This window comes from Odocoileus virginianus, unplaced genomic scaffold (genome assembly GCF_023699985.2).
Source record: "Odocoileus virginianus isolate 20LAN1187 ecotype Illinois unplaced genomic scaffold, Ovbor_1.2 Unplaced_Scaffold_1, whole genome shotgun sequence".
Taxonomy (NCBI): Eukaryota; Metazoa; Chordata; class Mammalia; order Artiodactyla; family Cervidae; genus Odocoileus; species Odocoileus virginianus.
This window is the reverse complement of record NW_027224263.1, coordinates 10,428,833-10,449,778: the sequence shown is the minus strand read 5'-3', so window position 1 is coordinate 10,449,778 and position 20,946 is coordinate 10,428,833. Positions and strand designations below refer to the sequence as shown.

At 36.4% G+C, this 20,946-nt stretch overlaps 1 protein-coding gene across 14 annotated transcripts in view; it reads left to right on the top strand.

Annotated features, from left to right (window-relative positions):
* Window positions 1-20,364, top strand: part of KLHL13 (kelch like family member 13) — a 189,496-nt gene extending 169,132 nt beyond the window's left edge. For all 14 annotated transcript variants that reach the window (XM_070462219.1, XM_020881545.2, XM_070462222.1 and 11 more), the window contains 3 exons: window positions 6,387-7,182; window positions 16,350-16,463; window positions 18,777-20,364. In XM_070462219.1, coding sequence (XP_070318320.1) covers window positions 6,387-7,182; window positions 16,350-16,463; window positions 18,777-19,264 — 1,398 coding nt within the window. In that variant the 3' untranslated portion in view covers window positions 19,265-20,364. The remainder of the gene's footprint in view (window positions 1-6,386; window positions 7,183-16,349; window positions 16,464-18,776) is intronic.
* Window positions 20,365-20,946: the final 582 nt, after the last annotated feature.

The window sequence follows — 20,946 nt, the reverse complement described above, 5'->3', positions numbered from 1 at the left end:
TAGAATGTTGGTTCCTTAACTTCCTTGAAGCATTTATTATAACTGTATGTTTTTACCCTTTTGAAAATATCTTTATTTTTATAAACACTTAATATTGTCTTAAAGATTATAATCTTCATTTTGAGTATCTCTGCAGAGATCCTAAAGCCCATTTCTAAAGGAGAAGAGACATGTCTCTGACAAAGCTTACTTAGAGTATAGTTTACTCCCATTTTAAAACATTCTTGCCTATGAGTTTTTTCTTAGTACCATGCTATTTCTTATCTTTCATCTTGTTTGCTTAGGATATGTCTGTGTGATTTTACATTGAAAATCTTCCCTCTCAAAGTCCATGGTAATTTTTGAGAAAAGTTGGTGGATTATTAGTTTATGGATTATATAAAATCTAACTTTTCCTTTATCCTTCTTTCATGCATTCCATATCTTAGTTAAATATTTAGGCTTTACTCTATTATCTTCTCAGCAATCAAGTAAATCAGGAAAAACAGTAGCCGTGGGTACCTTTCCTATTTATAAGAACTGAAAGTTTCAAGATAATATAAATATTTTTCAAAGGTAAATATGTTTTCCATTTTCCCACAGACTCAGTTATTATAATTTAATTATAATTTAAAAATATAACAGTCTCGCAATCGTGTACTTAACCCAACTGTATTGAGGAAATAGATTTGTGTTCTTAATGATATAGTATGATTATAGTTCGTATAACCAAAACACTTCTTGGGTTTGAATTTTTGGAAAGAAAAATTAGCTTTGAACACAATTCTTTTCTATCCATTCTTAACCACTTGTGTGGATGAAGAGGAGCAGTGGTATATAGAAGATGAGTCAGCATATCATCCACGAAACCTTTATATGTTAATTTTGAATGATAGTGTTAAATACAATAATAATTGGCATATACACACTACTACACATAAAATAAATAAAAAGAACCTACTGTCTAGCACAGGGAACTCTACTCAACACTTTGTAATAACGGATATGGGAATAGAATCTAAAAAAAGTGGACATATGTATATGTATAACTGATTCACTTTGCTGTACAGCAGAAACTAACACAACATTATAAATCAACTATACTCCAATAAAATTAAAAAAATATAATGCACAACTCTATTGCTAAAAATACCCCCCAAACCCCAAATACAGTGATAAAGCCCCATTTGCCTTTGGTGGGTTAGACATCCATTCTCTGTAAGGGAGCATCACGCTCAGTAGAACAAGAACCCTCCACTCTGAGCTTTGCCTTCTTTTGCAGCAATACTTTTCTCTTAGAGTTGTAACTAGTAGTAGGGCCTATAAGACCTATAGACCCTAATTTTGTTCTTGCTATGCTATTTTCTTGGTAGTTATAAGAGGACTGTGAAAAGAAAACAGAAGGATGACAGTGAAGGATATAACGTAGAGTTGTAAAATTTTCTGTAAAACTAAAAATATTATCATTTATCATGGACATAATAGAAAATTACCCTTGTTTCTTCGCTACATACCTACAAAAACTACATTAGCTTTTGTCCTTATGACATTGCATAACTACAGCATGCTAAATTCCATATGGCCATCCCCTGATTTACAAACAAGTTGTAGTCAAATTTTTTATCATTTGTTTGCTGTTTGGAAATTGTACCATCTAGCATTTTCCCCACAGTATTACTATTATGGAGGATTACAGGCTAGCCCGTAAAACCCAATTTAATATCAGGTTACTGAAACAGAACAATTTGTAATTGAACTGGAAAAAATTGAAATTTAAGTTTACAGTTATGCAGAGTAAACAGAGCAGGATGAAGGTGAGCAAGAAATCATTTTCTTTTTACATAAAAGCATATCTAATCAGAGAATGAAACTGCTCTGTGCTTTAGACTCGGTGTGCTTTCTTTAAACTCATTATTTTTTAAGTTTTTTTTTTTTCTTGATACAGATCTATCATTGGTTCCACCTGTACATTTATTGTCACTGATTGGGTTGGGGAACTCACAATGAAATTTATTTCAGAAATTTATTGAGGTGACTGGGGTCATGAAGAGTGGGAGACAGTGGAAAACAAGAGAGGCACATTTGTTGGAGACCAGAGGAATTCTCTAAGGGAACAATGAAGGGAATCAGAGGAAGTTATTGGAAAAGACAGCTTCTTCTGCTATTATGTGACCATAGCAGCAGCACGGATGTTTTTTTAAGGAATGTTCTTTTTGGGAAAGAATGTTCTTTTTGATGTAAGGATTTCCTGTATAGTACATGCATTTGGCATTCTTTCTTTCATAAAGACTGGATTTACCCATTAAGCTTAATTAACATGTCTTTCCAGGTAATGTTTTTGCTTTGGGGGAGGCTCAATGCAAATTAGAGAAAAAATTTTATGGGTAATTTTAAAATGAATCAAAACTGTTTCTCTCCCCATTAAACCAGTCTTGTTTTTCTTCTTGTCAAGGCTGATACTCAGCAAGTAGTAGCCAGATACCAGTTGTTTATGGCTGAGCATCTGTTCTGATTAGTTGGTACTCAAATATTCTGAATATCACCCCTGCATATAACTTTAATCAGCCCATTCTTGCCCATCTGGGATTCTGTAGGGGAAGAAGAGCCTCAGCCTGGACCTAAACCAACTCATCCCCCCAAAGACCATTATGATAACTACTATTGCATCCACCAGGGCAAGTGCATTCAAAGTGCAAAGGAATAAGAAAATGGGATTCCCCAAGCTGGACACACCCTCACAATTCACCTCAAATGGTGTCAGTCATCTGAAGAGAAACAAGACCGGGCGAGAAAGGTTTTAGTTTTCTTATCATCCCTTTGTTCTTCTTACCAAAAGGCCCCTTCCTTGTGTCCTGTGGTATTCTCACCTGTGGAAGGAAGCTTGGGAGAAGATACCTATTATGTCCTGTATCCCTCAAAGAAGCTTGTTTGACTACTTCCCAGTCTTTTTCTATGAACGTGCTTTCTCTCTTTGCATTGGTTGTACTTGAAGTCAGGGTGTCATTTTAATAAACTAGATAGCACCAAAGAGAATTTGGTACATTGAATGTCTGAAGAGCGCCGCCCCCCGCCCCCCTCCCCCGATTTACCAGTGAATTTCTTAGTGTTTGCTCTTCCCTTGAGTGGACAAAAGCAGATAGTCATTTGCTTTTTTTTTCCTAAATGGAAATTTATTTGTGTAAGACACTGAACTTCAACAATGTAACATCACAGATTACTGATGAAACCTATCATTAAAATATCAAATTATGTTAATCACAGTATTAGGTACATCAGATGTGATTTGAACAACTTAATATTGCAGCAATAAGTACCAGTATGTTAATGACAATTGAAAATCATGATGCTTAGAATTGCCTTTAGGATGACCATGAAGGTTGTTCGATTACAATAGAATAATTTATAAATTATATAAAGGAAACTTAAATGTGTACTTGATTGTTTTTTAAAATAACACTGTTGGTTCTCATAAGAAGTTGAGAAATTTTGTCCTTTTTTGCTTCTCTATCCTTTAAAACTCTAATATAATTACCTGGCTTAACTTCTGTAACAACTCTTCTTTGGAATTTTGGCCAGGGTATATATTCAGATGAAATTAGAGTTCTTTCTGCTTATGAGGTTTTCTTTAATACACTTTAAATTCATATTTTACATTTTTCAAATGTATTCTGTACCTGAATTGCATTATATATTATGTTACTGCACATATTCATTATTTTGTAATGTCTAAGGTTAAATGTTTGGGACTATGCTAGCTAAAGCACTTTTAAATATCATGACTGAGAATGGATTACAATGAGCTATAATTGAATAATCCTGTATTTTTCCAAAACTTGTTTGCCGTTATTCCATCATTTTTGATCTGCTTATATTAACTGTTATTCTACACTGTGCTTCTACAGTCCCTATAGTCTACAATTAATTTTTTAGCTTTGATTGCATGCACTTCATAAAAATTAATTTCCTGTTACATATTTTCTTATCTGAGTCTCATTTTAAAATTAATAAGACTCTAGTAATCTGCTGTGTTAATTCAGCAGATATTCTATTTTTACTTGTATCTATCATCACATCTTTAATTTTTAAATTGCTGATAATCATTGCATTTAACCTTTGTTATATACCCACAGTGTGGTAGCTATGGTACATGAGCTGTAGAAAATACTTAGTCCTTCTATCAAGAAGATGACTATTCAGAAGGTTATGAAATACCATTCTCTGGTGCTCTTTTTTAAGGAAAGAGTAGGCAGCTAGCTATATTAGCTAGGCAATCTGTCAAGGTTTTCCCAGTCCTGAGAATCTATATATCTGATATATAGAAGGGATTTTCAAAATGCCCTTAAATACAAGGTAGTTTTTTTTTATCCTGTTGTTTTAAAAACTGTTTCCTTATTGAATAATACTGAAGAAGGAAAAGAGGAAGGAACTGAATATCTTGATCCCAGTTCTGAATTACACAGATTGGTTTCTAATCTTTAATCTCAGTTTATATTAATATACTATAAATTTATAATTAATTTTGGTGACTAACAGCCAATGCTATTATTTTGCCCATTTAAAATATAGTCTTTGATGTTTTAATTTTTTTATTTGTAATCAATCATATCAATGATGATAAGAATCTGCATACTCAGGAAATATATTTGTGCTTTCATCAGTGTTTGCTTATCCATATTAGCAAACATCTTCAAAAATGAAAATGACTCTTGCTTTGGGGAAGGACTATGTCTTACCCCATAAAGTAGGTCTGTTACCCCAAACAGGAATCCCTTCCACCTGGGGTGATTTGGGCAATGAGGTATTAATTGTAACTTTATTTACACAACTTTAAAATTGTGTCAGACACCAACCTGCCACTCCTAAAGTGGATTAAAGTGTACTTTTTATTAACGAAGTTATCGAATAGTATTAAACTGTGTGTTTGAAAAGGCCCATAAGTTGTTCATTTATTTTTCCTGGTCCTCTTATGTTACAATTTATTTTAGGTATTTTTAAATACATAGGTATTAAGTATAGCAACTATTTTAAATTGTTGATGATTTTTGTGCAGCAAATCAGTGCCTAAAAGAGTTCAAATTCTTCTTGAGTAATAATCTATGAAAATAGCAACATGTGTGTGTATGTGTTGGCCTTCAAACTTTCAGTGGTATTATGTCATAACTGGGCTGTGGCTTTATGCAGAGGAGTCATGATTTTCATCTCATTTCAGCTTTTCAATGACAAGATGATAGAAGGATCAGCCAATTTTCTCTTAACCATCTGCCAGTTGGTTAACAATACAGTGGCGTCAGTGAGCTTTATGTGACATTTGTGAACACACACCCTGACAAAATTAAGCAAAAAAAACCTATGAGTCCTTTGCCTGTGACTTGTCTCTATGTTTGTACATACACACACACACATACAATCACAAAGAGATTTGTATGGCAGGCTTGTTTTTGTGATTTATGCTTTACATATTTGCTGATATGACTTTCCTAATTTTCACTTTTGACTAGTTAGCCCTTAGAACATTGAAAAGACTTCCTGCCAAAGATGGGCCTCTCTGTAGCTTCTCTCCTTTTCATGACTTCTGCTTTTGGTGTATTTTATTCTGTGCTGGGGAGATTTGGGGAGCTACTGTGGACTCCAGGCAGTGCTGGAGTATGCTGAGAGTAAGAGAGTAGCTAAGGAAAACTGTGGTGCCAGCCATCAGCATACTTACTGGAAACTAAACTACATGAATAATTTGATGCAAAAACACCCATTCCATTCCTCAAGAAAGTGATTCCCTTGTTTCTATTTCTACATAAATAATATGGAAAATAAACTCACCCTAGGAATAATGGCCCTATTAAATTATCTTCACTATAAGCAATAACTTTTGAAGGAATCAAAATGAATGATAGTGATGAATGATGCCTGTTGACATGAAAGAGAAATTTAGGGATCAGGTACTAGAGCTTTTCTGTTTGTGGATCTGCTAGCTGAGTTGCTTTTAAGAATCATGACTGAAAAGTGAATTGAGATGATTCATTATAGAATAGCTTTCTATTTTTGCAGAACTTCCATCTGGCCAGAACTTTCTTAGTATTTGCAGGGTAGTGGTGAGGACACATTTTTGAGGAAAGAAAATAATTATGTTGGCCACAGTCAAGTTATACCATTGTTTCTTAGAGTAACTTTCCATCTACTGACTCTGAACAAGCATTTTCTTTTAGTCTCCTTTCTATTGATTAGGCAAGAGTGGTTTGTGAATTCTTTTTAAGTACTTAATATAGGGAAAAAAGAATCTTAATTTTCATCTATATGGACAGTGAAAAGCATATTTACTCTTATTCTAGAGCAAGTATTTATATATCCAGGTATGAGTGCCATGAAAGTATTTGGGTTTTAATTTTTTTTTTTTTTTTGGATCGGCTTAATAGGTCACTTTAGACAATTGTGTCGAAGTTGGGCGGATTGCCAACACCTACAATCTGACAGAAGTGGATAAATATGTTAACAGTTTTGTCTTGAAGAATTTTCCTGCGTTGCTGAGCACCGGGGAGTTCTTGAAACTCCCTTTTGAACGTCTTGCCTTTGTGCTTTCCAGTAACAGCCTTAAGCATTGCACTGAACTTGAGCTCTTTAAGGCTACCTGTCGCTGGCTACGCCTGGAAGAGCCTCGGATGGACTTTGCTGCAAAGTTAATGAAGAACATACGATTTCCACTGATGACACCGCAGGAGCTCATTAATTATGTGCAAACCGTGGATTTCATGAGAACTGACAATACGTGTGTGAATCTCCTTTTGGAAGCCAGCAATTACCAAATGATGCCATATATGCAGCCAGTTATGCAGTCAGACAGGACTGCCATTCGGTCTGACACCACTCATTTGGTTACACTAGGAGGAGTGCTGAGGCAGCAGCTGGTTGTCAGCAAGGAATTGCGCATGTATGATGAAAAGGCCCATGAGTGGAAGTCCTTAGCCCCCATGGATGCCCCGAGGTACCAGCATGGCATTGCCGTCATTGGAAATTTCCTCTACGTCGTTGGAGGACAGAGCAATTATGACACAAAAGGAAAAACGGCAGTTGATACAGTCTTCAGATTTGATCCACGATACAATAAGTGGATGCAAGTTGCATCTCTAAATGAAAAGCGCACCTTCTTCCACCTCAGTGCCCTCAAAGGATACTTGTATGCAGTTGGTGGACGAAATGCAGCTGGTGAACTGCGTAAGTGTGTGTATGTCTATTAAGCACAAAGACTAATTTCTTTACCCCAAGATTTAGTCAGATCATAAAATAAGCAGTTTTATAACATCAAAGACCAACAAATGTAGCCAGAATTTTATTTTAAACTGTTTTTCTTAGAAATGTCAGAGACTATCTGAGCCTATATTGTTAGCCACACTACAAATATTTCAATATGTGGCAGAATATTTTACTGGTGCAGTATCCATGGTTTTCATCGTAAAGGTTTAACTGAAAAGCGTGTTCTGCTAATTTAAATTCTAATGAATTCTTGGACAGACCTTTGACATGTTTCCTCATTTTCCATTTTTAAAAACCCACAGAATATTTCAGTGAACAGGTTAAAATCCTTCCTTACAGAGCATTGACTTCTATAGTTGGTCCTTTTATGTAATCTGTTACGTATCTTATGCCACACAGTAAGATGATTTTATTTATCTACTAAATGTTCAAAGTTCAGTATTATCCAGACTTTACCATGAGTATTATATATAACTATTAGTCTCAAAACTCATTCTATCTTGGTGAAATACCAAGCAGTTTTTTTCACTGTAAACTGAGCTAGTAAACTTGATTATTTGACAGTCCCTTCTTGGTCTTCCTAATCTGAAGTCAGTCACTGATCTTAGATCAATAACAGAGACCAATACTTTGACTGTGTAAATTAACACTAATTTTGTTATTTTAGATACAATTGGAATAAGGTAGCTGTCCAAAAGGAAGTCGGGAAGACCTCATTTTATATCAGGTTTTACATATCTGTCATTACCATCATTGTTTGGTCCTTTTTTCACCCATCTTCCTTTATTCTCTGTTCTAAGTAGAGTCCTTGGAGTTGACCAGTATTCCAGGCTCCATAAGCCTGTGAAAGTTTAAGATATTGGCATTGGCTCTGGATAAATTCAGAGTAATTATCAGAATCTTTTTCTTCAGTATTCTAAAAAGTAAAAGGTGGTCTCAGTTCAGTTCAGTCACTCAGTCGTGTCCAACTCTTTGCGACCCCATGAACTGCAGCACGCCAGGCCTCCCTGTCCATCACCAACTCCCGGAGTTTACCCAAACTCATGTCCATTGAGTCGGTGATGCCATCCAACCATCTCATCCTCTGTGTGTCTAGTGGATTTGAAAATAAGCTATTTGTTGGAGATAAAAAGATCTGCTCTCAGCTCTTATCCTTTTCAGCTTATCAAGTTCTTTCTTGTTAGTGACATGGTCTTAATGTTACTGATGTTTTCTACTCACGTTTTTTTTTCCCTTTGTTGTCACAGTGATATTTCTTCTAAGGCCAGACTTCCCAGATTGTTGGACTAGCTTTCAGAATCATGAAGCAGACAGGTTTTCCAGTGTATTTCAATAATCAGACTTCTAAAAGCACTTGACACATGAATACCCTTTGTGTAGAACTGTCCTTTCCTCAGTTAACCCACACACGTTATTTACATGTTATTATACTCTTTTAAATTTATGGTATCTTAAAATAAGCAGAAGAGGCAAGTGGTGACTTGGCACTTTCTTAGAGAAACCACTTATATAAAATAATCTTTACAAGTTTACAATTTATAGGTCATTAAACCCCTCAATCAGTGGCCATTTTGAAACTTCTTTTCTCTAAGGAAGTAGCTCCAGTTTTCAGTCACTGCTTGCTTGGTGATGTTTTCATACCCCTGTTAATATGCGGCTATTAAGTCTTCAATATATTTTTCCTAATATTAATTAGAGGCCTTACTCTTCTGAGAATTTATCATCTTCAGGCCAAGGAGAGTCATTACATAAGACTAAGGTGCTCGAGGCTTCCTTCTTCTGACTTAAGCCTCACCCTATTTGAGTTCTTCCCACATTATACTCAATTGGTAACAACAAGTAGACTACCTTGTTGGGCAAGTGACTGGCTTCCTTGCCCTTCAGAAATCACCTCCTTCATCTATTATTAAAAACAGTATTCTGTGTTTCAGTTTGAAAGTTACAGGATACAAGAGAATCATGCTTTTCACGTGCGAGTCCTAAATTTATAACTCTTGGATTATAGTTAGACTTAAAACACAATCACCCAGAACTTAAACCTAAGGATAATGATTTACATGTTCTAAAAAGAATACTCTCTGCTCTAGATGATAAATATAGGTCTACTTTTATCTTAATTCATCAACTGCATTTTCATAAAGGGACATATGATTGTACTATGGATACAAACCCTCATTATCAAAAGACAACTATAATTCCATTGAGGCCAACTACTTGGTATTTCTTTTCCTTTGAAGAAATTGTCTCCTAGAATCTAGAAGTGACTAAACTTTTGTAGAAAAGGATTGCTTCCCTTAAAATTAGCATACCTAGCAAATCCATTCTGTGTTATATATTGTTTTAATTGTTTTTGGCTGTGCCACACAGCATATAAAATCTTAGTTCCCTGACCAGGAATCAAATCCATGACCCCTGCATTAGGAACGCAGAGCCTTAACCTCTGGATCACCAGGGAAGTCCCTATGGTACATATTTTAAGTTAAAATATATGGGAAGGTTTTTTTTTAAAAATCATGTGATTGACTTATTAAGTACACTTCAGTTGAGAGTCTTGATTCCAGGAGAATCTTTAGGCCCAAAAGAGCCATTACCAAGAGCCATAAAACTAAGTAGCAAGAAGCTTCATGTTTTTTCTGACTCACCCCACACCTTTGAGTTCCCCCTATCTTATACCCATGTGGAAGTAAGAAGCATACAGACGCATCTCGTCACATTCTGTATTATTGAGGTGAGCAAACCCAGTGTAACCCGTCCAGAGAAACATTATCAATGTGTTCTCCTGCTCCGTTGTTGTTCAGTTGCTCAGTCGTGTCCGACTCTGCAACCCCATGGACTGAAGCACACCAGGCTTCCCTGTCCTTCACCATCTCCCGGAGCTTGCTCAAACTCATGTCCATTGAGTCGGTGATGCCATCCAACCATCTCATCCTCTGCCACCCCCTTCTCCTTTTGCCTTCAATCCTGCTCTGTAAGCGGTTTTTAATGGAAACCCCCTTCCTCCACTCCACTCTAACATCTGTTGTAATAACTTAATATTCCCACCTTAACTGATTATGTTGACATATTCATATGTCAGTGTAAATAGAGAAGGGGATAGGAATGGGTGTCAGGAAAAATGGATTGATAGAAAAATCATTTCACAGTTTAACCGGTTCATTAGTATCAGTACATCATTTATTCTTTATACACACAATAACCACTGCCTCTATATAATGATGCAAAGAAGACAGTGGAAGCATCTACAAGACATTTTAGATCATTTACGTGGATTTGGCCTTTTAAAATCTTGCCATGGAGTGTATGGACCCAAGCCCATAGTACATCAAACAATAATATTAGTGTGTGTGTGTGTGTGTGTGTGTGTATGAGCCTGATTTATTGCTAAAATATAATTCCTTGGAAATGCTACTTTCTTTTGACATCAGGTACAATGGGAAACTGGGGGAAGCTTAGAGTACCTGTCACTTAAGAGAAAAAGGAGTCAGTTATTTTTGGTATCTTTCAAAATTGTGTCATATAAGAAATCAATCTTCCATTGAAGTTTTCTGTATTGAGGAGAAATATGACAGCTCAGGTATCTTTCACTGCAGTTAAATATTAATAAGTCACAGTTCCAAATAATGAAGTAACCCTGTGTTAAATTTTTCCAAATAAATATACAATAAAATTACTGAAATTTATCAGATACCTCCATATCCCTTAATAGATTTGCAGTTTCTTTATTAAGTGACATATTACTAACTGGCACTCTAGGATTCTAGAGACCATCCCCGCTTTCTGAGAGACCTCATTATGCAAATAATTTTCTTCAGGACTAGTCTCTTTCCTAATCTCAAAGAACAAGTAAATTCCAGTGGAATCACCTGAGAAAATCAGAATCCTTAATGAGATAGGTGAAACAACCAACCTAACTGAATTTCTTATATTAGAGAGGATCTCTAATTTACATACCAGGCCACCAGACTACTGAAGATGATTCTCTAGAATAGACAATACAGTGCCAAGAAGGAAATCTTTTTGACTTTCCAGGCTATAGGATCTCTGTCACAACTAATCAGCTCTGCCATTGTATTGTGAAAGCAACTATAGACAGTTTGTTTATAAACAAATGAGTGAAGTTGTGTTCCAATAAAGCTTTATATATGAACACAGAAATTTGAATCCCATATAATTTTCATATTTCACAAAGTATTTTTCTTTGATTTTTTTTCCAGCTATTTAAAAATGTGAAAGCAATTCATATTTTTATCTTGTGGGCCATACAAAAGCAGATGACATATTGGATTTGGCTTACAGGCTGTAGTTTGCCTGACCTTCCCTGTTCTACATTTTCCCAATTACCTTATTACCATTCCCACGTGTCATAGACTGTGATGGACTCACTGCTTTGTGTCTCCAGCTCCTTGCTTTCTCATCCCTTGTCCCCTCCCCCATCAATGTGGTTGGCACTAACATATTGTTGCTTTGTAAATATGGAAAATAGAAATAAGGATATGCATATACACTTGTTATTTAAATGTATTTTATTTTAAAACAGTATATTGATTTTACTAATGACCATAACAGTCCTACCTGGAGAAAGCCAAAGGTTGACAATAAGGATTAAAAGATAGGAAAAGCTAAAGGAGATGGGTTATCTAGCTGGAAGAAGACAAATTTAGGGATCAGTTCAGTTCAGTCGCTCAGTCATGTCTGACTCTTTGCAACCCCATGGACTGCAGTCACGCCAGGCCTCCCTGTCCATCACCAACTCCTGGAGTTTACTCAAACTCATGTCCATTGAGTCGGTGATGCCATCCAACCATCTCATCCTCTGTCGTCCCCTTCTCCTCCTGCCTTCAGTCTTTCCCAGCATCAGGGTCTTTTCAAATGAGTCAGTTCTTCGCATCAGGTGGCCAAAGTATTGGAGTTTCAGCTTCAGCATCAGTCCTTCCAATGAACACCCAGGACTGATCTCCTTTAGGATGGACTGGTTGGATCTCCTTGCAGTCCAAGGGACTCTCAAGAGTCTTCTCCAACACCTCAGTTCAAAAGCATCAATTCTTCAGCACTCAGCTTTCTTTATAGTCCAACTCTCACATCTATACATGACTACTGGAAAAACCGTAGCTTTGACTAGACGGACCTTTGTTGGCAAAGTAATGTCTCTGCTTTTTAATATGCTGTCTAGGTTGGTCATAAGTTTTCTTCCAAGGAGCAAGCATCTTTTAATTTCATGGCTGTCAGTCACCATCTGCAGTGATTTTGGAGCCCCCCCCCAAAAAAAAAAGTCTGCCACTGTTTCCACTGTTTCCCCATTTATTTGCCATGAAGTGATGGGACCAGATGCCGTGATCTTAGTTTTCTGAATGTTGAGCTTTAAGCCAACTTTTTCACTCTCTTCTTTCACTTTCATCAAGAGGCTCTTTAGTTCTTCTTCGCTTTCTGCCATAAGGGTGGTGTCATCTGCATATCCAAGGTTATTGATATTTCTCCTGGCAATCTTGATTCCAGCTTGTGCTTCCTCCAGCCCAGCATTTCTCATGATGTACTCTTCATATAAGTTAAATAAGCAGGGTGACAATATACAGCCTTGACATACTCCTTTCCTGATTTGGAACCAGTCTGTTGTTCCATGTCCAGTTCTAACTGTTGCTTCTTGACCTGCATACAGATTTCTCAGGAAGCAGGTCAGGTGGTCTGGTATTTCCATCTCTTTCAGAATTTTCCACAGTTTGTTGTGATCCACATAGTCAAAGGCTTTGGTGTAGTCAATAAAGCAGAAGTAGATGTTTTTCTGGAACTCTCTTGCTTTTTTGATGATCCAACAGATGTTGTCAATTTGATCTCTGGTTCCTCTGCCTTTTCTAAAACCAGCTTTTCATCTGGAAGTTCACGGTTCACATATTGCTGAAGCCTGGCTTGGAGAATTTTGAGCATTACTTTACTAGCGTGTGAGATGAGTGCAATTGTGCCGTAGTTTGAGCATTCTTTTGGCATTGCCTTTCTTTGTGGTTGGAATGAAAACTGACCTTTTCCAGTCCTGTGGCCACTGCTGAGTTTTCCAAATTTGCTGGCATATTGAGTGCTGCACTTTCACAGCATCATCTTTTAGGATTTGAAATAGCTCAGCTGGAATTCTATCACCTCCACTAACTTTGTTTGTAGTGATGCTTTCTAAGGCCCACTTGACTTCACATTCCAGGATGTCTGGTTCTAGGTGAGTGATCACACCATCGTGATTATCTGGGTCGTGAAGATCTTTTTTGCATAGTTCTTCTATGTATTCTTGCCACCTCTTCTTAATATCTTCTGCTTCTATTAGATCTATACTATTTCCGTCCTTTATTGTGCTCATCTTTGCATGAAAAGTTCACTTGGTATCTCTAATTTTCTTAAAGAGATCTCTAGTCTTTCCCATTCTATTGTTTCCCTCTGTTTCTTTGCACTGATCACTGAGGCAGGCTTTCTTATCTCTCCTTGCTATTCTTTGGAACTCTGCATTCAGATGGGTCTATCTTTCCTTTTCTCCTTTGCCTTTTGCTTCTCTTCTTTTCATAGCTATTTGTAAGGCCTCCTCAGACAACCATTTTGCCTTTTTGCATTTCTTTTTCTTGGGGATGGTCTTGATCACTGCCTCCTGTACAATGTCACGAACCTCCGTCCATAGTTCTTCAGGCACTCTGTCTATCAAATCTAATCCCTTGAATCTATTTGTCACTTCCACTGTATAATCATGAGGGATTTGATTTTAGGTCATACCTGAATGGTCTAGTGGTTTTCCCTACTTTCTTCAATTTAAGTCTGAAGAAAGGAGAAGCCCCAGCAAGACAGTAGGAGGGGCGAATCATGTTTAGAATCAAACCCCATACCCACCAGAGATGCTCAGAGGGCTCAAACAAACCTTGTGCACACCAGGACCCAGAGACCCCACAGAGACTGAGACAATTTAGGGATGATGAACTCTTATATACTTGTTTTGTTATTGGTGCTTGATAACCATCTTACCCTTAAAGGGCTCCTGTATGAGAAAGTATGGATGGATTCTTATAACCCCGATTACCAAAAAAAAAAAAAAAAATGCAGTTAACTCACTGATAGAATAGCATTATCTTTCTACATAGGAAGATTTTAATAATCATAAAGAGTGAATAGCTATTCAACTTCTAGCTCCCCTTTAAAAATAAGAGGAAACTAATGGAAACTACTTCAAAATAGATTGAATTAGACATAAGGAAAGACTGTAACACTCTAGAAATTTCAAAGTTCAACACAGAATTCTTCATAAAGAAAAGCATGAAACTATAATAAAACTTATCCTTTGACATCAAATAGATGGAAAAGATGATGTCCAGAAGTCATTAAAACCCTTTTACTGATAGGATGTGTGATTAGATTAGATTCCTTTATCAAATAAAATGCTACTATTAACTACTTTGCCAATGCCAGTCAATATAGTAGATCCACTGTAAGTGTAAAGAGGGTGCTAATGATATATATTCAGTAGGATTTTGTTTGTCAGTTAGGTAAAAGCCATGCTGAAGGCAAATGGAACTGAACATTCAAGAAGACATCCAGTGATTGAAAATAATCACAAACAGTATTAGAGCAGTTTTAGCTTGTCATTCACTGTGGCAATAGTCCTTATTTTGGGGAAAGATTTTGTAGGATGTTGCTACCTGATAGAAAGATTTAGAAAAAATAGAGTTGGTAAGGGTCCAAGCCCAAAGCAATGAACAAAACTAACAAGAGATTAAAAAAAAAAAAAAAGAATAGTAAAAACCTTTGAAATAAGACTGAAAATTCAAAACTAAAGTAGAAAAGGAAATCAGTAATGGGATATAAGAAGTGGTATAATATAGGTTTTGTTAGAGGAGAAGTAAATAGTTTGTGTAGTGAATTTGTTGAAATTATTGAAAAGAGAAAATTAATCTCTTCAATCTGTCTCTAGTTTTGCCTGTTCTCATAGTACTATTATTTTTTAAATAGGAAAACTTGTTCAAAGGATGCCTTATCAATTAGGATTGCATTCGGCTGCAAGTAGCCAAGTTTTATTCCAGTGACTTGATCAAATAGCCCCACTCTGTATCCTCCTGCTTGCATTCCATTGCCTACAGATATGTCATGCCATCGATTCTAGCTTCACAGGACCTGTAGGAACCTGCAGATTTGAATTTTGAGTTTGGCGCAATGCTTTCCTGAGCAGTGTTGTGGTTCTGTTAGTAAGAAAAAAGCAGGGTTAGTGGAGACAAGCAGTTGGGTTAACAAGTGGCAGCATCTGCAATAAATAGTATAAACTTTTCAAGTCAATCCTAATTTTGTGCTGTTGACCAGAGACCTCCTAACATCCCTATTCTGCCTTTTAAAAAAGATTACATTTTCTATCTGTCTGGACTGTCATTGCTTCTAGTCCTGATGTTATAATGGATTGATAGTTAAAAAGTTGAGGCCACTTCTCAAATACTCTTGTGTTAAGGATGAAAATTTATTGCTGAGAGGAAGTACCCCTAATAAAAATTTTATTATGCTGCCAGTCATCTTCAAGTTAAGAGCAGTACTGGCTGCAGTGGTAAACTATTGGCTTTAATGTACAAATACTGAAAAATTATTGTCAGTGTCCATTTTGTAGTCTTGATATGAAATAAAGCAATAAGCGTCAAAATATACACCAGGCAATGTGCATAATTTCATTATCAGCTTAAACTTTTGCTTCGTATCTGTTAATCTTTGTTTCCTATATGGTGTATCATATAGAATCAAACTGTTTTTCATCTTGTAATTTTTTTCATCTTTTCTTCCCACATATTTAGAGCAAAGAAATGGGAGAAGTGTCAAATTATAAAGATGTAACAAGATCCTAGAAGAAAAGAAAGTCTAGTGATTTCTGCAGTGACAGTGTGTTGTATTATTACATTAAATAGCTAGTCTGATGTAACATGTCTCAGTATATTAATGATTCATATTAATTGCAAAATCTCAATAATTAATATTTGACCCCCAAGAATATCTCATACCTAAATAGAAATATTTCAGTTATGGGGATATTATTATTGTTCCACCTAAGGGGAAAATAATTTGTTGCTAAATTTGAAATTATAAATCATATTTTAAAATCCATTCATTCTTCCTTGTTATTTTTTAAACAATAGCTACAGTAGAATGTTACAATCCAAGAACAAACGAATGGACCTACGTTGCCAAAATGAGTGAGCCCCACTATGGCCATGCTGGAACTGTGTATGGAGGTGTAATGTATATATCAGGTAAATAATTGCAAATGCAATTCATATAATACATAGATTTTTAGCTATGTTGCCATCTTTCCATATAGTGTTAATAATCCAGGAAATGGATAATCAAAATATAATTTGTAGGTTTTAGAATGTATTTTTATGTACATTTGTATGTAAATGCCTTTGGTATTTTATAAGACTAGCAGCCAACCCATTCTACTGTAATACTTAGAAGAAATTGGAAAGCTTTCAGCTTCTCCAACTTGCCTTTCAGCCCCCTTAGTCCATAGTCTAATACTCTAATAACCACCATTCATAGTCTCTATATAACAACCATTAATTCATTTCTATTTAGAATTCAGCTAAACTCCATGAGGAAATATATCATTATATAACATATAAGCTCTACTGTGCATAAAACTTGCTTCCAGTATACATATAATGCATAATAATGTTCAGTCTCTCATTTGTGTTAGTCACTCAGTTGTGTCTGACTCTTTGTGACCCTATGGACTGTAGCCCACCAGGCTCCTCTGTCCATGGAATTCTCCAGGCAAGAATACTGGAGTGGGTTGCCATTTCCTTCTCCAGGGGATCTTCCCAACCCAGGGACTGAACCCAGGTCTCCTGCATTGCAGGCAGATTCTTTACTGATGGAGCCATGAGGGAAGACCTAATTTAGTGCAACCCATAACATGTTTCTCTTGTCCTGAGTGTTATATTGGGTTCTACTGTGGTGTCATCGCATAAATAATTCTGTGCTGATTACCTGTATTTTGGCCACATTCACATATATTTTTCTAATAAAAAATTCTGAAAAGACTACAGTTGGCTCAGTGAAACTGTGTTACTGTTACAGTGACACTGTGACTCAGTTACTGTGACACAGTAACACAAACTGTTAGTGTTCAAATCATCCTTATGTAGAATGTAGAAACGAGTCCTATTTTAATGTAATGTTCACTTCCGGTATTTAAATTTGGCTCTGTTAGGTTCTTACCATTTGGCCCTGACAGAGTTTACCTCTGACAATTTTCCCTCTTTTGAAGGACGGCCAGTGCCAAGCCAGCGGCTACATTATTAGAGAACAAAGGCATTAAGGTGATGTTTGTGGTCTGAGTCTCTGAACGCTGCCTTAATGAAATCTGTAATCAAGAAGGATCAGTGAGAGGCCTTTAGTATGTGATTGGCAGGTTTCTGGTGTGAAATTTATGAGCAAACTATGGGACGTCTTATATTGAAAGGGCTTTCCAGGAAATCATATGTTCCGCTAATCAATGATTTACACCATCTACCTATTTTATGTGTGTGGCTGCTATGCTATTATAATGAGAGCTGCAAGTCCTCTGGTGGGAAAAAATGACATTCGAATTGTTCTAGTGGTGCTTTGGCATAACTAGTATATATTGCACAAATGACCTTCCGAGTCAAGAGTAGGCTGGAAACCACAGCTGATTTTCAAACCAAAGAGCACTATTTTGCTTGCTGCGAACTCAGTGAAGTACAGGAAAAAATACAGAAAAGCAGAAAAAAAAAACAAACAACCTAGTGATGGCCATCTGGCCCCCAGATAGTAGAGCTTTGAATGATGTGACTGTAGCTTAGTTTAGTTTTCTCCCTAATCTGCAGAACACATAGTTTGATATTTTCATTGTACAGACTGATTGAAATATATGATCTAAAAATGTTTTGTAGATGATATGGACTCAATAGATCAGCAACAAATCACTGTACATACAAAATTCCAGGTATATTCAGCATTCTAATTCTTTAACTTTTTAAGAGAGGACATTACCCATCCTCACCCTAAAGTCTACAAAAACAGTTCTGAATATTCGTATAAGCCTGTATAGTTGCATAACACTTTTGACTTTTCCAAAGCATTGTGATTTATTTCAATTCATAGTCAAAATCCTAATGCAAGAACTAGAGTGGCCATTCTTATTTGACAAATGAGGAAGGGAACACCTAGCATTTAAAGAGCAACAGGAGTGAATGATGCTTTGTAGTTGGGATTTACTGTAAACCCAACTCGATAAGTGGCCAAAATATATTTTCGTTCTGTAAAGCCTCTTAAATCCCTTGGGTCTCTGTTTGAGAAAGTCATTACAATAATATAAGCTACACTTTTGTTCTTTAAGGAGATGAAAATATTATTTTCTTTATTTTTAATCCAGAGAAAGTAGTTATAGCGGGCAGACATGTATAAGAACACACTTGATAAACTCTAAAATGTCATAATATGTGGCTAGAAGTTAATTATCTGTGACAGAGAGCCTTCTGTTAACTTTTGTATTTTTACATTAATCTGTTTTCCTCCTACCTGTAATTTTCATTCTTTAGGAGGAATTACTCATGACACTTTTCAAAAGGAGCTCATGTGCTTTGACCCTGATACTGACAAATGGATCCAGAAGGCGCCAATGACCACTGTCAGAGGTCTGCATTGCATGTGCACCGTGGGAGAAAGGCTCTACGTCATCGGCGGCAATCACTTCAGAGGAACCAGTGATTATGACGACGTCCTAAGCTGTGAATACTACTCACCGATCCTTGACCAGTGGACCCCAATTGCTGCTATGTTAAGAGGGCAGAGTGATGTTGGGGTTGCTGTCTTTGAAAATAAAATCTATGTGGTTGGTGGGTATTCATGGAATAATCGTTGTATGGTAGAGATCGTGCAGAAATATGATCCAGATAAAGATGAATGGCATAAGGTGTTTGATCTCCCAGAGTCCCTGGGTGGCATCCGAGCTTGCACACTCACGGTTTTTCCACCTGAAGAAACCACACCATCACCTTCTAGAGAGTCCCCTCTTTCTGCACCGTAAGGTCATCCCTGCAACTAAGATGCTGTAGTCCAACCTTTGCAGTGTGTCATGAACTCTCTTCTTTTGCCCCCTCCCCTTAAGTAGTGTATGTTAGGATTATCCTCCAGTAATTGATACAAATATTGGAAAAAAGACATTGATGTTCTTCGTGCTGTTTGTTTGGCTTCGAGTGTTTATAAAGTGGTAATAAACCATTCTGGAAATGTATCCCATAGAAGCTGATATTTAACATACAAGAAAAAAAAAGTATTGTCTATAAGATGTTTCTTCAGTACTTTTTGATGCTGTGTACTGGGTGTAAGGTATTTGTCATCTTACATTAGAAAAGCCCAATAAACCAAGTTAAAAGGTGGATTATAGTAAATGTGCAACTGTGCTAACTAGGCTTCAAAGTAAAAAGTTTTCCTTTCATCTTTGACTGTGAGATGTTAAAGGGAGGCAGCCAGTTCCAACAGGAGACACCAGACAAAAGGTTGCCAACTCGCATGAGCTACCTGCCTCTTTCCATAAAGTATTTTTGACATATCTGTCAGCCCTCCTGTCTGTGGGGGTGCATTGAAAACACATCAAATTTCTTAGACGCACAGGAGAAATAATCATTGAAATTCACCAATCTTAATTTTAAAAAAAACAACATGACCCCTCAACTTGTAAACAAGGGTTTGGGGGTTTTTAAGTGTGTATAAATACATACACACATATATGTCAAAAAGGAAATTTTTAAAAATTGACTAGAATGTCAAATTAATGTGAAAAAAATAAATACTTTTAAATTTCTTCCAAAAAGCAGCTTCGGTTAAAATGGGAATTCAGTATACACATACTGAATGCACATATGTAGAATCATACTGAATTTAGGTGGACAAGGGCTAGAAATTTTGAGCAACTAAATTTGTCATTTGACCAGATTTTTCCCTCCAAAACTGTAATCTACACCTTCTCCTTTGCTGTTGAGATAACTTACATATTATATGTATTCTGTATACTCAGTTCATAAGATTATTTAGCACACAATATAGCAGCTTCACCTGATGAGCTGCTTTTGCTCAGTGAATTCAACTTCCATGTTCTTTTTTGTTCAATAAAAAACATTTGATGTCGTTTTGGTGTGAGATATTCTATTATTGTCTGATTTGACTTCCTTTTATTAAATATCTATTTTTTTTTTTTTAGTGTGCCAAGATCTAAATGATCAGAACTTAAGAGTACTGAACAGCTTGGATTACTGAATACTAATATCTTTCATTCAAGAAAGAAAGAATTTGACCAGGTCCAGCTTCATTGGTGAAAACTCCTTGTTGGTTGTTTTTGAGGAGTTATTGGGTTAGCCAAAAAGTTCATTCAATTTTTTCATACCATCTTACAGAAAAGCCCAAATGAAATTTTTGGCCAACCCTAAATAGTCTGCAATGCAGGAGACCTGGGTTCAATTCCTGGGTTGGGAAGATCCCCTGGAGAAGGGAAAGGCTACCCACTCCAGTATTCTGGCCTGGAGAATTCCATGGACTGTGTAGTCCATGGGGTCACAAAGAGTCAGACATGACTGAGCAACTTTCACTTAAAATAGTTTGTAGAAGATGCTCATTGGCCTCTCTCGATCCCCACAGGGTAATATGTCTAAATCACAAAAGCAATGGAATTTCTGAGGTCAATTTCCCTGCTCTTTGAGAAGATCCATCTTG